At 57.7% G+C, this 15,535-nt stretch overlaps 2 protein-coding genes and 1 long non-coding RNA gene across 6 annotated transcripts in view; 1 reads left to right on the top strand and 2 right to left on the bottom strand.

Moving 5' to 3' along the window:
- The window catches only part of LOC121019944 (neuroendocrine secretory protein 55), a 61,958-nt gene extending 47,259 nt beyond the window's left edge, over nt 1–14,699 (bottom strand). Inside the window, exon 1 of the mRNA XM_040459776.1 lies at nt 13,465–14,699. Within this exon, the coding sequence (XP_040315710.1) occupies nt 13,507–14,250 (744 nt within the window). The 5' untranslated portion in view covers nt 14,251–14,699 and the 3' untranslated portion in view covers nt 13,465–13,506. The remainder of the gene's footprint in view (nt 1–13,464) is intronic.
- Nucleotides 6–1,163, bottom strand: LOC121019924 (protein ALEX-like; the record flags this gene model as incomplete). Its single annotated transcript, XM_040459747.1, has 1 exon — nt 6–1,163. A coding segment is annotated over one exon (1,158 nt), but the record flags the coding sequence as incomplete, so codon positions are not given.
- Nucleotides 2,889–15,535, top strand: part of LOC121019945 (uncharacterized) — a 30,769-nt gene continuing 18,122 nt past the window's right edge. The window contains exons 1-5 of one of the 4 annotated variants that reach the window (XR_005785823.1): nt 2,889–3,944; nt 5,525–5,705; nt 10,029–10,111; nt 11,465–11,628; nt 12,060–12,696. This is a non-coding gene — a long non-coding RNA (uncharacterized LOC121019945). Of the gene's footprint in view, nt 3,945–5,524; nt 5,706–10,028; nt 10,112–11,464; nt 12,699–15,535 lie in introns of those variants that run through there. The other 3 variants (XR_005785822.1, XR_005785820.1, XR_005785821.1) reach the window with 3 other exon arrangements.

Raw genomic sequence — 15,535 nt, 5'->3', positions numbered from 1 at the left:
GGGAGAGGGGACTTTTCGTCTCCCCGCAGCAGAGGCGGCGGCTGAGCCTCCTTCCATCTCGGCTGCTTCTCCCTCAACTGGGGGTCTCTCTCCCTCTGCTCGCTCTCTCTTAACTGGGGCTCCGGAGACCTCGATGGGCGGGCCGTCAAGCGCGATTGGGGGGCTGTCCATGTTGACGGGAGCGTCGTCGACCCCAACGGGGGCGCTGCCAATCTCGAGCGGGGGTCCGGAGATCTCCATCGGGGGGCTGTCGCCCGCGAAGTGTGGAGGAGAGCTGACAGCCTCTCGGGATGGGCTGCCGATGGCGCCGGGGACCCAGAGGGGGGGCTCGTTCGCGGCGGGAGCGAGGAGGACCGCACTCGGGACCGCGACTGCCGCGGGCTGGCCGATGCTGCCGCCGTCGATTTGTGGGATAGCTCGGGGGAGCCCGGGGGGTGGGCTGTCGTCCCCAGAGGCTGCTCCATCAAACTCAAATGGCATAGCCTCCTCAGGGGGAGGACTACAGTCTCCTCTGAAGCCTGTGGTTGCAGGCTTGAGGGCTCCGGGCTCCTGGGGAGGAGTGCTAAAGACCCCTGCACCTGGGCCTCCTGGAGCGAGGTCTGAGACCTGCAGGAGAGGCTGGCTGCAGCCTCCCTGTGCAGGCTGCTCAAACTCAAAGGGCATGGCTTCTTCAGGTGGAGGGCTGTAGCCTCCCAGGCCGGGTCTGGCATCATCGAAGGCTCCGGGCTCCATGACCGTTGGGCTGAAGACCTCAGGGCCTGCCTGGGCCCCAGTGGTGTCTCCGGGCTGCTCCAGGGTAGGCCAGAAGCCTCCTGGGCTGGGCTGCTCGACCTCGAAGGGCATGGCTTCCTCAGGAGGTGGGCTGTAGCCTCCGAGGGCTCTGGTTTCCTCGATGGCCTGGCCCAGGTCCTGGCAGTTGGGTCCGGAGACCTCGGGGGGTCCACAGGCCTCGCCTTCAATCTCGAGGGGGACGGGCTCGCTGTGAGGCGGTTCGGTCTCCATCTCTTCGGCTGCGCCAGGCCCAGGACTGGGGGCAGCTGCCCCTGGGGCCTCCAAAGGTGGTTGCTCGGGCTGTTCCCCGAGTTCAAGGGGGATATCGCGTTGTCCTGACATATTATTGCCGTCGAGGCAGTTGCGCACGCCCATAACACGGTGGCGGACTCTTAAAATAAACTTGGGGCCCCGTGAGACGGAGCACCCAGCCGAACTAGGGTGAAAAAAATATCTTCGAAAAAATTCAAAGTATCAGCTAGAAAGTTCTCCAACCTCACTTTCCAACCCTCTTGAGGTCTGGGGCCTGAGGGCCTCAAACCCAAGACCAAAGCGGAAGCAAGTCTATTGTTGCCGGTGCAGTTTTCGCTCCTTCCTGGCCACTTTTTATCCCCTCAGGCTGCCCCTCGGCGCCCCTCTTGGCCTGCCCTCGTCCCCTCCTCTCTCTCTCTTTCTCTCTCTCTCTCTCTTTCTGTCTCTCTGCTCCAGGCCAGCCCCGCCTGCTTGGATCTGAGGAGCGTGCCGATTCGGTCCGAAAATCGCTCGTAGTGCTCGCTCTCTGCCACCAGAGGACGCCGGCCCCGGTGCCAAGGCAGCTCCGGGAGCCGGATCCTGGCGCCGGCAGCCCCGGACTTTGGGTAAGGGGGCCGATGAGCGCAGGCCTCGCAGGGATGTTTTGGCTCCTTCCACTCCTCTCCCTGACTGATTTGGAGTCTTTCTCCTCTCTTATCCCCTGGCCAGAGAGAGAGAGAGCTCTCCTGCGTTGCGGGACACGTGACGCAAGACGTGGGCCCGGGCTGCTTGAGCGCAGGAGCTGAAAACCCTCCCTCCCAGACCCAAATGACTCTCCTCGGGGGAGGGGGGAACCGCAGGAGGGTTTCATCACCCCAGGATACCCCTGAACCCCTGAGCCGCAGCCCCCAGACCTGGGCAGCCTCCAATCTTGAGCTCCAAGTCCGGAGTACAAGGCTTTGGGCGCGTGGGAAGGGGGCGCGGGCGCGCGCGGGGATGCGACAGGTGGTCGTAAGCCCACCGGCAGAGCGGAGAGAGGCGAGGGGCGAGGGGCTGCCGCGTGTGCGCCCACAGTTCGTTTTTAAAACGCCTTAGGGTACTTTCCACCGCTTCTGCAGCGTTTGTTTGCCGGTTTGCCCAGGCTGGCTCCTGTAAAAACACTCAATGTCCCCCATTCCCATCACACTCTGGGGGTCCCTGCGGTAGTCTAGAGTGGCGCAGGCAGGGTTTTCCCCCCGATTATTTGGACGATGATGCAAGGGAATAAGAGGGTCTTGGGCGCGCACCACGGAGACCCTCTAAGCGGTAGTTGCCGCGGCACGGAACGGGGGCGGGGGTGGGCGCGGGACACACGCGGAGACCCCCATCCGGTGCAGGCCTCAGAGTTCCGGGGGTTCCTACTGTTCTGGGGAAGGGTTAGCGGGATTTGTGTTGGGACCTGCGGCTGGCTTAGCGTGGTCTCGGAGACTGGACAACCCTGTGCGCACAGAACCCAAAGATACACACTGTGCCGCGCCGGCAGCAGCGGCTGTGATGTGCCGCTCTCGGCCGCGGGCGCCGGCTGCAGGGTCGGTCGGTCCGCCGCCCCAGTTCCTCTCCAGCCCCTCGCCAGCCCCCCTCCGGCCCCTCTCCTTTCGCTATGGGTATCCCAGGGCAGTCGCTTTACTTTTCCACTGCTAGAGCCCCCAGAGGCGCGGCATTAAGCCCGGCCACAAGTGTAGCGGTCGCCTGGCTGCGCTCCTGTCGCCGAAGCTCGTGTGGGTTTGGAGCCGGCTGGGGTAAATACCCGCACCGGCGGGGTGGGCTTGGCGCGTGCACGTGCACTGCTCTGGGTCTAGGGTCTGAGGAAGGATTTGAGTCGCGGGGGCCGGGGGGCGGCGGGCGGGAATTGCTGCTTGCGGGTCACGTACGACCCGGGACGTGGGCATGAGGGCTGTCTCGCCAGCGGGTGACACGGACCTGCCAGCTACCTTTAGGTGCAAGGCAGCTGGGCATGAGGCAGGTGGTCGCCTGGCGTGCGGGCGGGGGAGAGATGGCAGGAAGAGTTTCACGAGGGGTGGGCGGCGGCGAGCGGGAACACCGCTTGGGTGGCTGTATCTACGAGCCGCGGGCGGGTGAACCACGCACGGTCCAATCTCGTTAAGTCCAACGCATCCCTCTTAGAACGATGGGACCACAGCCACGGCGCACCACTGTCCCGCATCCGCCACCCACGTGGCCGTGCTGCGGGAGAAAGCTGACCAAGTCGGACTCTGGGCAACGTGTGGGGCCCCCCAAAGGCGTGACAGGTCAGCTCCATGGGTCTACACACTTGGAAATGCCAACACTGAACTTTGGCTCAAACTTTGTCCAACTATCCCCGTGAGCGACGGCTCAACCCTCTGAGCATCCAACGGAATGGGCCAACTGGGTCGCGACCGTCCACTCACTCCCCTCCGACCCCAGTGCCGGGTCAGCCATTGGGCTGGGGTCACGCCAATCAAGGTTGCCTGGCGAATGAGCAGGGGGCGTCCGGCCGGAAACCGGATATGAATGGGAGGTCCAATAGGGGGCGCCGCGTTGGAACGCCCTGAGAGGTTGTGCTGCTGGGGTGGTTGGAAGCGGTTGGTGGGCGGGCGTATGGCGGCCAGGCCTGGGACGCCTCGAGGCCGGCTGGCGCCGTGGGGTCACTCTTCCTGATGCCACAAGTCACAAAGGCTGGAAGGGAAGGTTGGGGGCTGACAGGGGTCAACCCTAGGTCTCGCAGGTGGCGGTGGGCAAACCCTCCCGTCCGGGGGAACCGCTGCTGAGACCAGGCGAGAAGGAAGAAAATGTCCAGGGCCTGGAGGTAGAGGGCCAGGACCCTGAGGAGGGAGAGGGCTCACTGCCCCGATGCGGAGGAGCAGTCCCAGACGGAAAAGGAGTTGAGGCCCCAGGGATGCTGCGCCCTGCCGAAGTAGAAGGTCAGTAGACATTGGGGTTTGGAGCCCCAAAGGGACGGGTTGCCCTCGTTCCGGGCCTTGCTTCCCCAAAACACTGTTCATCAAGGAATGGGTACAGGGTCTCTTTGTTTGACATCCTCAGGGGCGTCTGGGACCCCCTTTGTTCAGCACTCTTTGGTGTCTTTGGTTCTTTGCCTGGGGAGCCCATACACTGAGGGGATAAAGGCCGGGTAGATACCAACACTCCATCCTAAAGGATAAGCAACATAAAAATGAGAGGAAAGACCTCTGCTGGTGGTGGTGGTGGTGGTGGTGGTGCGGGGACTCGAAAGTGGTGGTGGGGACAGTGGCGTTTCAAATGGGCCTCCGTGGATGGCTAGGGCCCTCCGCTCCCAATGGGGGGGGGAGGGGCGGGTGGAATGATAGGTGTGGGCCCACCAGGAGCAAAAGGGGGAAGCTGGGTAAAGAGGACAGGCCACAGCGCAGAGTCTTGGAGGCGCAGTGGGAGTAAAGAGGGACGAATGAGGTAAGATCTCTCTGAGGATACCAGGAAGTTTCAGGGCAAGCACTCTTGAGACTGTTCTGGTAGGAAATGGAGATGATGAATGTTAATTGCGCTGCAAGGGAGGCTTTGCGCTTAGTTTTAGTAGAGATGGAGGGAGTGTGGAGGATGGTCCCACCGGAGCGAACAAAGGACGCCGTGGCTGGCCTTGACCTTTAAGGTGGGGAGACCCACGTGCAGTGAAGGAAGCAGGAAGGCTGAATGAGGGGACTCAAGAGGGATCCCAAAGGGCCCTCGAGCATCTCCTGTGCTCCCAAGGCACAAAAGGTGGAGAAGCCAAAGTGTGGCGCCTGGACGGTGGGACACAGGTGACACAGGGAAGTGGGGAGGATCTTGGGGAGGGGTGGCATGGTGGCGGAGCCAATTTGGGTTTGGACTTGGCAGAGGTGAAGGAAGGATGGGAGTCGCAGTGGAGTTTTTCACGGCCTGTTAATTAAGAGCGTGGGCCTGAAGTTTCGAAGGAAGCGCGAGACCTCAAGTTCAAAGTGACAACCGTCCTTATAGGATATGGAATCAGTGGGTCAGATACCACCCTCAAGGGGAGGAATATATCTGGTGACAGAATCTGGAGCACTTAGCGCACTAGAGGAGAAGAAAAGCTGCCTCAGGAGAGAGCAGTGGGCTGGGAAGGACTGGCGGGGGTACACGGGAGGGGAGGATCTAAGAAGCGCCACGTACCTAGTCAGGATTGTGGTTTCTTAGCCTCTGTGCTGTAGACATCGGGGCCAGATCATTCTCTGCTGAGGACTGTCCTGGGCACTGTAGGGTGTTAGCAGCATCCCTGGCCTCTACCCACTAGATGCCAGTAGCAGCCCCTTAGTTGTAGCAACCAAAAATCTGTTAGATTTTGCCAAATGTCCTCTGGGAGGCAAAATATCGCCCCCGGATGAAACCACTGCTGTAGGCTGAGAAAGGACCCTCAGATTGGAGTAGGAATCATTGTAATTGAAAGGTAAATTAGGACCAGGGAGAAAACATTACGCTGTTTAACTGCGATGCTCCCTATTGTCTACTCTTACTATTTTTTTTTCTTCCGTAGGGACTGGCCACCAGAATCTGAAACCTCAAATCACTCACGCGAGGGGGTTCAAAGCTGAAAGCATCACAGATCAGCAGTGGGACTTGAGACGCCTCAGAAGCGCGTCCAGATGTTTGAGGAGCTGGCCAACGTGAACGGCAGCTGGCGGGCCTGGCCACGGGGACCTGAGGACCCCGCTATGGTAAGAGCTGGGGGCGATTAGCTGGTGGGTTGACTGGGGGCGGGTGGGGGGAGGTGCTCTCTGGTGAGCATACTCTAGACTGGTGAGTTTTCTGGCTCAAGACAGAAATGGGGCCTGGCCCTGGATGCAGATTGGCCAGTGACCGGTGGTAGTGGGTAGCCTAGGCCACACTGCCAATTCTGGATGGATTTCTATCAGAGAAAGGGGTCTGTATCTGGTAGGAATAAGCAGGAACAAGGAAGGAAGGTCAGTGAATGAGTTCACACCGATGACGAAGAGGAAGGCAAGATAGGCTAGTCACAGGGTGCCCGAGAGAAGGGGGTGCTGGGGTCAAGGGCAAAATCTGTGTGCCAGGGTCTGGGCCCTGTCCCCACAGGGAGCGAGCGGGAGCAAAGGCGTGCAGTGAGACGGGTGTATCCATCAGAGAAGGAAAGGGCGGGCTGTCAAGTCCAGGTGGAGGTCTGTGGGAAACCGCGTATCCTTAAAAAGATCCTTAAAACTGCTACTTAAAAAGAATATAGATTGTCTACACTCCACGAGTCAAGAGAGGAAACACTGCTTATGCTTCAGTTAACCCGCATTTCTGAGGAAAGTCCGCCCGTTCACCAAAAGGCACAGGTCCCTCAGGTAGGCTCGGCTCTTTGTAAGCGAGTAACCCCCAGCGGAAAGAAGGTATTTCTTCACTCTTGGCTCTCTGAACAGCACCGTCACCGTCTGTAGGGACATGGCCCCCTGCCTCGGTGACCCCGTGTGGCACCCTGGGCTTCCCAAACTCCCATCTTCCTGCTCTATTGACACCTGCACCAGCACACGTCACACTCCGCAAATGGCCGTTAGTACGCTCACATTCGGGGATTCTTACTCGTTGCCAAAAGCACAAGGCGCATCCAAAGTTTCAGTAGCTGCCTGTCAGCCTTCTCATTTCATCCCCGTATCCAAGAAAGAGAAAGCAAAGCAGGCAGACGAGGAGGTGGTCGAGAGGGAAAGGAGCAGAAACCAGGCAAAATGATCTTTTTTTTGGGCAGTGGTATTTCCTCCTAGCCTAGCGTTTGGGGTGGGGGCCGTCTGCAGAAGAGCACTCTGCAGACCACTCCCGTCATTGCTGTCTGTCCGTGGATTTCTTTGGAACGCAGAAAAGGAGAATCTTTTCACCAGCTGGGAGGAAACAGCCAAAGCCAAAAGGAGAGAGAACCCGGGCAAGAGGATTCCGGCACCTGTTCTGTTTTTCCACCTCCCGGTGACCAGTGTTTTTTGAGTGCGAGAAGACTTTGAAGCTGTTCGGTTAATCACCGTTCAGTTAAGGCCTGCCGTGCTCATCTCTCTCCGTTCTAGCATCTCCTCTGCCAGCCTCGGCCGGTGGAGGCAGCAGCCTCCTGTCTGCAGAAGGGTCTGCGTGACCAGGCTGTTTCAGGCAAATGCCAGCCGGAGAGAAAACGCCTCAGATGGAGGTCAGGGGCAGGTGCACGGCTGAGATGACAGATGGGCCGGAACCAGACTTAGGGAGACACTTGATCTGCTCAGATTAACAAACCCCGTGCTGCAGCCCCAGGGGCGGAGGGTCTCCTCCCAGGAGTTCAGACCCCTTCATTCAGCTCGCTAGCTAAACTCGGCAGCCCTCGACCTGGAAGGGTCACCCATTTCTGCTGCGGCCAGGCACATGGCCGTCCTCTGACGGCCTGTGCTAGCGCCGTGGGCCCGCACATTCTCGACAGTCGCTTGAACTGGGCCGTGGATTCCTTCTCCAGGCTAGCTGATGATGCAGCAGAGAATGTGGAGGGGAGAAAAGATGAACAGTGCCCCGGGAAGGGGACTAAGAAAGGGGTAAAAGTGGGGACTAGAAGGGCAAGAGGGAATCCCAGAAGATAAATCTGGCTTTAGCGGGAGCTCTGTTTAAAATTCCGGGAAATCATGGCGGAACTTCCAGGCACTCTGGGAGCATCTGGGCACCGTAACCTGCATTTCAGGGGAGTGGTGGGTCTCATGTTAACGCAGAGCCTCAATTTCCCAGGGTGCGTTCTCCTCTTGAACTCTAATGGAGACAGCAACGTAAGCCAGAGTATTCAGCAACCGGCTCTCGCCTGGGGGAGGAGAAACTTGTCTTCAGCTGGCCGCCGTCCTTGGCCAGTGTGAGACTCGGGGCCTCTCCCTGAACTGAGATCCAAGATTTAGGACTTGAGCTATAAAACGACATTTCCTAGGTTGTAAATCTTTCATTTTGGTTGAAGCCCCTGAGGCACGTGTACAAAAACTCCCCTGTACCTATGGAATTGAGACCGTAGAGACCCTCCAGGGAGAGGTGACCTTGAGGGTACCTAAGCTGCGAGCCCCAGGGTGGCCCTCCACCGCTATGCCTGGCTATTAAAAATGCTGTTCCTGACGCTGCCTCTGCTGCCACCAGAGTTTTGAAGACGGCCACGGAGTTGCCCCTGAATCTCCCCTTATTTGTGCGTGCTGGTCTTTATAGCTCTAACACGGACGGGCTTTGTGATTCCTGTCTCCAAATCTTCTCTTCTGTTCCTTCCCTACTGTTCGCGTCTCCCACTACCTTCCAGTTTTTTCCGTGATCCCCCAACACCTTCCTTTCCCTTTGTTGTGCGCAAACCTTCCCGCACGTTAACAGGCACCACTACCTTCTGTGCACGCTGACCACCACCCCCCCGCGCCCCGTTACTTTGCAGCGTGCCTACCCTAAAATAAGCTCATAGAATAAAAATAGGCCGTGTCCACATGCAAAGCCAGGAGAGCGGCCCCCCCAATTCTGCCTTGCAGTGGGGGCTCTGCTGGCAGGCGGGGGCTGTGGCGCCAGCTCCTCTTGGATCTTGGATGCCCTGCCTTTACTGGCTGAGCGTTGTCAACAGGTGACAGGGGCCCTGCACTGCAGACTCTTGGCCTTGGGAGAACGAAGTCACTAGGCTATTTATTCTGGCTTCTCTGCTATGTGAATCGACTGGGCACCAGCACCAGGATAGGTACCAGGGGTTCTGGGGGGGGGGGGGGTGGAGATGTGAGATTTTTTTAAAAAGGGAAAACCAAACATTAGTAAGATTTCTCTTATATGTAGCCTTGTAATGTGCAGCCAAAAAAAAAACCAAACAAACAAAAAAAAACACACCAAAACTGGGATGTTCAACCATTACTTTTTTTTTTTTTTTCTTTTTAACTCCATTTGCTCCGCTAGCCCGTGCATTTGCCATGGAGGAAAATTGGTTTAGGGGGAAGTGCAAAAAAAAAAAAAAAAAAAAAGCCATTACAAGGTCCTGCAGTATAGAAACAGATATACAGTACATTTCTATAACTATGGTATTAAAATTTCATGGGAGAGAAGCAATTAAGGAAAAAAGTCTGAAAAGGCTCTTGGGAGGGAAGGATAATAAAAACAAACTCAGGAGCTAAGGAAATGGGTTTATCCTAACTAGCTGCAGCCTCGGAGCTGCGTTGGCAGGTCTGGCCTAATCAGGACACTTACGAGTGACTGAATAATACATTCAAGCGCTCGTGGTCACTTGACACGAGTCATTGCTGTCAGACCGCTCTCTCCCAGAGCAGGTAGCATCATCTCCAGGCTGCAGTAACGCTGGCTTCAGGCCCCCTGCTCCCACTCGGAAAAGCTTGTTTTCACACAAGAAGATCGAAGATCGGGGAGAGCAGGTGAGGGGACCAAGCAGGCACAAGACAAACACTTAAAGATCTGCTCCGAAGGATGGCCATTTTTCCCCCTCAGGCTAGTGACAGGACCCAGTGGGATTCTGTATTCCCTAACTTGCCTCGTTAACCTTTTTTTTGCCACCCATTCAAAAACAGATCGGATAACATCAAAATGAGAACAACGCAAAACAGATTCCTTCACAACTGGTGCTTTTTATTTGGTCACCCTTGAACAACTTTTTTTTTTTTTTGGCTCTGTTAGCGTTAAAGTCACGGACGGAGTGAGACTGGGCAAGCCTGGGCTTTATTGGCCTGCACGCATTTGGAGCTGAAGGGGATACTGTGAACATCTCATTCAGTTCCTTCTATTGTCTGTGTGAGGAAACTGAGGCAGTGAGGTGCTGGGGCTGGCCCAGGCCTAGAGGTCCTTGGGGCTTACAGGTCCTGCTGTCCACTCGTGGGGCAGCAAGATTCAGGAAATGGTCATGAATGTCAAAACCCCGAAGGGAGGTCGAGGTGTCCCATCCCTCATTCTGGAACAGGGGGATTAAAGATATAATGTGAGAGCCTGATCCCTCTTGCTGGGCAATTTCTAAGAGCAGGGCAGCACTTGAGCCGGCGTCTCACCTCTGGAAGCTTAATTTGATTTTAGTAATTTGTTTTTTGTTGTTGTTACAGATACATGCTTTCCCCTACACCATGGTTTCTGCTCAGTTTCCTCTCAATAGCTTCCGTCTGCAGGAAGAGCGGCGATAACACAGGTAAATTAAGTAAACTCCATTCAGATTATTTAAAAAAAAAAAAAAAAGACCTCATTCTTACCCACATGGAAGTTTCAGCTTCCTCATGAAATCTTCCATCCCAGCTGCTAGAAGTGAGGGCTAAAGAGTGAAACGGCTGTAAGCAGTTCCAGGGGGCGAAAACCAGCTTCGAGTGCATTAAAGAAACATCCTCTTAAAACAATTCCAAACTTTACACTTCCCGGTTCTTGAATTCTGATAAACATAAACGAAAAGTTTTGTTTGCCAAACTTTCGAGGTCAACCTGGGCCAGATGGCTGGACAGCACACAGCATGTGAACACTGCTCTTAATTTTCCAACTCAGAAAGTTGAGTTTTAAGAGGACCTCTGTCCAAGAAAAAGCAAATTTCTATTAAGTAAATGATTCACGGAGCAAAGGAAAATCCTAATGCCAGAGCAGACCATCACATTTAAGTAGCTTTATTCTCCTCCTCCCCTCCCCCCCCCGAGAAATAACTACAACTGACTAGTAATTCACTTACGGGGTCAACTAGCAGGGGTTTTGTTTTGAGCGAATTTCCTCACCAGACACACCCCACCTAAACTGAAAGAGCCAAGTGAGCCCATTCAAATGCTAACCCCAGTTCTACTGGGTGAGACAAAGGGCCAATTTGGAGCCTAGTGAGTCGGGAATGCTTGGGAGAACTTGCCAGAAATGCCTCTGGGGAAAAGAAAAAGGTAGTGGAGCCCCAGTGTCTCAGGTGGTTAGAGGGTTTGAAGTGTCTGTAGGGCAAAATCTCTTCCTTGGGGGGGGGTCCAGGGCACTTCCTCGGGGGCGGGGCAGGGGGGGGGTCTGGCATATTTCTCAGCTGTTCTGGATCATCTCTGATGGCTGTTCCACCCTGACACAGGGCTGGAGGGGTGGAGGGTGGGGGAGGTTGGGAGAGGTGGAGGGTGGGGGAAGGGAGCTGAGTGGGGGAGGGGCGTGTGGGTGGGTCACAGGGTTTCACAACCGGAGGCACTTTATGAAAGAGGGCAGACTATCTGTGTGTTCCTAGACGGGGACTTACACCCCCCAATAATGAGCTTGATGTGTATTGCTGACAGTCAGGAAAGCAAGTGTCTCAACATCCAGGCTTTTGTTCAAAAACAGACCAAGACCGAGGTGAACGTTGTGGGCTTGGGCACTGAGGACTTCCTAAAAACCTCGTGTATTCTCCCTGCGACACGGCAACATGCTAATTCCTCCAATGAAAAACCTAGCTCTGCAGGCCGAGCGGACCCCCCCCCCCCACTACCCGGTCTTGGGAAGACAGCTCCCGCACGGAAAAGCACACCAAAACCAGCCAAGCAAACCCTGGCTTCTTGTGCAGATTCACCAAAGACGTCGTACTTGGTGAACGCAGGCTGCTAAGACGTTACCACAGGAAAAAAAATAACACGTAATGCCACAGAAAGGAGCCATATGCCCACTGGTGACCTGAAGTAGAAATTTCAACTTCGGAGAGCTCCATCTCACTTAGGCAATTTCACACTGGTAAGCCAAAGGCAGCGCGCGCCTGGCCCTGCTGCGCCACCTCGGCAGCCTCCCGACTTCTGACCCCTCCCCGCGGCCCAGGGAAGCCCCCTGCTACCAAACGGCCCTCTGGGTCCATACTAGTGAAGACACACAGGCATCCAGCAGCCAGCATAACTAAGTTCTGGGGCGCCGCGACGCCTTTCCCAGAGAAGAGACCTGGAAGGAGGACCAAGAAAAGTGTGTTCCTTCCGGCCTCATCCTTCCCCTAGGAGTTTAAGAACCCGACTGATCTTTTCCTTTCCAGCCTAAAAACGGTTCACTCCCCCCTCCCCCCAAATCATTCTCCGCAGACTAGCCCAAACCCGCGCAAAGCGAGACGCACGCGCGCACCAAGAAAACATCAATTTCCATACCGGGTGAGGTTCTGTAAAATACATTTCATTTGTCAGTCTTTTCCTCCAGGATTGGCAGGTAAGACACACTTTACGCACCGAAGATGACACACTTTACGCACCGAAGATCTGTTACCGGATTGCAGCCGTTTTTGTGCTCGGACACCAGGGCGGTTTCACCTCCAGGTTACGGATTCCAAACTTAGCTCCACCCGAGCCGAAAATGGCCGGTGCGCCGCCTCCCCTCCCCGAGGCTGCCGAAGCCGCCGCCGGCCCCTGCCCCCCTCTTGACCGATCCCCGAAGGACTTGCGTCGGATCGGATCCAACACCTTTCCCCGGCGCGGTAGTGCTGTGCTCTTTGGGGACGCATTGTAGGGTGCCCCGATGAAAGACGCGATCCCCTCTCCAGCCCCGTTCCTTGTGCCGCTTTACCTTTCCGCTCGGCACCGCCTCGCGGGCCTCTTAGCCCCTCTCTTCTGTCCCCAGGTCCGTGCGCAAACAGCCTCAGACCTCTCCAGCCAGGCTGCACCCGGCCCCGCCGCCAGATCAGCTGCGCCAAAAGGGTAGCGATGCCCCGACGTGACCAAGCCCGCGCCACTAACCCTGGTAGCCGGTAGGGGCACCCCCTAAGACTCCCGTACCTTCTCTGCCAGCCCTCCAAGTACGCGTGATTCGTGGGGAACCGCGGGCGGTCCGAGGAGGTCGGCTCTGGAGCGCGCGGGCAGGTGCGCACGCTCTTTGCAGCGGACTCCCGCCCCGTGAGCGCCCGGAGAGGGGTGGTGGCGGCCAGGACTAACGCACAGCACAGCCGCGGGGAGCACTGGCGCCGAGGTCCCGCGGCTCCAAGTTGGCAGCGCTGGGACCTGGGCTCCAGGCTCGGAGTGTCTTAAAGCGCCGCGCGCGACTTTTCCCGGCGCGGGCAGTCTCCGGAGTTCTCGCCCAATCCCGGTGTGATTACTTTTCGCACATTGCAACAGTGTCGCTACAGCGCGGCAGCTCTCGCACGGTGAAAGTTGGCGCGCGCACCTCCGAACCACGTTTCGGGCGCCTGCCAAGGCCAACCGGTTTGAGGCCAGTGTTTAAGAGGGGGGAAAAGAGCGCATGAAACAAGTGACTTACCCGTGCCTTTTCGGTGTGCAGCTGGAAACCTGGGGCGCGCCGGGGATTCTGGGCGCGCATCCTGGACACCGGCTCGGAGACCTCAGGCTGTCTCCAGCCCGGCGCCAGGAGCGCACCGTCGTGCAACAAGCCTTGGCCACCTGGGCGCCCCCGGCGCCGTCCCGGCGCCCAGGGGAGCCTTTCCCAGCCTGCCGGCGGCACCCCCACCCACCTCCCGGGCTGGCTAGCTGAGCCTGCTATCTTCCCACCTTCCTCCTAACCTGCCTCTCCTTCTCCCTCCTCTCCTCCCGCGGGCTCCCACACCGACCCCAGGCTTCCCCAGTTTAGCAGTGGGCAACTAACCTGAGTCAAAGAAAACAAGGAGAATCTGGACGGCGTCCTCCATTAGTGACGCCGGATGGGGATGGGTCCCCTTTTGGAAGGGGACTCCGGGGATGGGTCGCGGCGGGTGGGCTTCTTCGGCTTGCAGCGGCGCTGCTGCTTCTTCTCCTCCTCCTTTGGCTCCTCGGACTCCTCGGGGTCCCTCGGATCCTTGTCCTCGGGCTCGGGCTCCTCCCCCTGCCTGGGGTTCTGGGGCTCCTGAGTGCTGGGCTGCGCGCGACTCGGGGAGGCGTCGGGGCTCCGCAATCTCAGAGCGTGCAGACGCTCGGTGAGAGATTGGCCGAAGGTGGTGTGCTTGGGCACCACGGGGCCGCGCTCGTCCTCGGGCTCGGTCTCGGGCTCAGTGGCGGGGGCGGTCTCAGGCTCGGTCTCGAAGTCGGTCTCGGATTCGATTTCAGACTCGGTCTCGGTCTCGCTCTCGGATTCGTAGTCAAACTCTTCCTCGTACTCTAGGCACTCGGGGAGGGACAGCTCGAGGTCTGCCTCCTCGTGCTCGTGGTCAGATTCGGGGGGCTCGGGGAACACCTGGGCGCCGGAGCGGTGGTGGGCGTTAAGGAAGCTCCGGCGCTGCTGGGCGGCCGCGCGCTGCTGGGCGCGGGCGTTGGAGGTGGCAAGGGCGCGGAGGAGCGCGATGGAGCAGGAGAGCCAGAGGAGCGCGGTGGCTGCCCGGCGGCCGATAGGTGGGCACAGATCGTTGTAGTTGTGGCGAGCTCGGCGCCACTGCTGAGCCCGGGACCTACGATCCATTCTCTTAGGCGCACACCGAGAAGCCCACCCGCCCTCTGGCTCTGCAGAGAGCGGCTCCGATGCGCATCGGCTGCTGGAGCCGAAAAAGGTGCACCCCACGAGGTGAGAAGCTGGGTCCGGAGGTCCCAGCCCCACCTCGGTGTGAGGGGGGGGAAAAGGGAAGCACCTACCTTCCTGACCACTCAACTTTCTAAAGCTCCGCGCCTCCGCTCGCCTCTCTGAGCAAGAAGAAGGGATGGGAAAAGGGGGAAGAGAGGGTCTGTCTCCTCCCAGGCTCCTCTCTCTAAGTCTCCGACTCTGCGGTCTAAGACCCGGGAGAGGCGCCTCCGCTGGTCCTCTCGCCTGGGAGAGGAATGAGGAGACTGAGGCGGGGAGGGACGCGGCGGAGAGGTTCTGCAAAGTTGCGCGCCCGGACTTCAGCCGGGCATGTGCAGTAAGGAGGCGGGGGCGCCTCCCCGCGAGCTGCGCTGTGGCGCCGAGCCCGTGGCGCAGACCCTAGTGGGCCGGCAGGTGGCAGGAGGGAACCTTGTTTGGAAGGATTGGGGCGAAGCGAGGGGCGGGGTCCCTGGCGGGTGCCAAGGAGCAAAACGAGTGAGCGAGCTAGCCACAGGTTAGGGTGGGTATGGCTTCTCCGAGGGGTCCATACCCCTCCTCGGCTCCAGCATCCTCGGTAAAATAAAGCTTGAAAACCAGACCGCTAAGTTGCAGATACTCGGCGGAATGAAATGAGGGTCTATGCGTGGGTATTAATGATCCAGCCACAGGCGATTTCCAAGGGCTTAATAGTTTGAGGATGGTAACCTCAGGCAGTCATTAATCAGGAAACCACCTTTGGCGGATCTGTTACAGAGACTGTAATTAAGAGCGTTTGGGAAAAATACTCACCCCCCCCCCCCCCCCCCCGCCCAGTCTCAACTGGTTAATTACCCCATGGACAAACAAGCATCTTTCCAAGGAAGGGCCCCCACAGGCGGGGTGATGGGTTGCAAGTCCACAAACCCATCAGTGGACCGCCATGAGCTCTGGCTGAGATCGGGCACTGGAAGACAGACTTTAATTAGCTGGAACCACTAGTTAAGAGAAGTCGTTCCGAGCTGATATTCAGCAGGTCTAGTCAGTTCTCTGCCCCTGTGGGGCGCTGCAGGCTGGTCAGCTATCAAGCAGATCTCATGGGGTACCCCTTAAAGCTCTTTCGTTTCATACAGAGATAGGTTTTCAACAAAGCTAATTCATTCGGCGAATATTTATTGACTGCCTAGCATGCGCCAGGCTCTGCTCCAGGTGC

This window comes from Herpailurus yagouaroundi, unplaced genomic scaffold, assembly GCF_014898765.1.
Source record: "Herpailurus yagouaroundi ecotype Mexico unplaced genomic scaffold, PumYag 246, whole genome shotgun sequence".
Lineage (NCBI taxonomy): Eukaryota > Metazoa > Chordata > Mammalia > Carnivora > Felidae > Herpailurus > Herpailurus yagouaroundi.
This window is presented reverse-complemented; position numbering and strand designations above follow the sequence as displayed.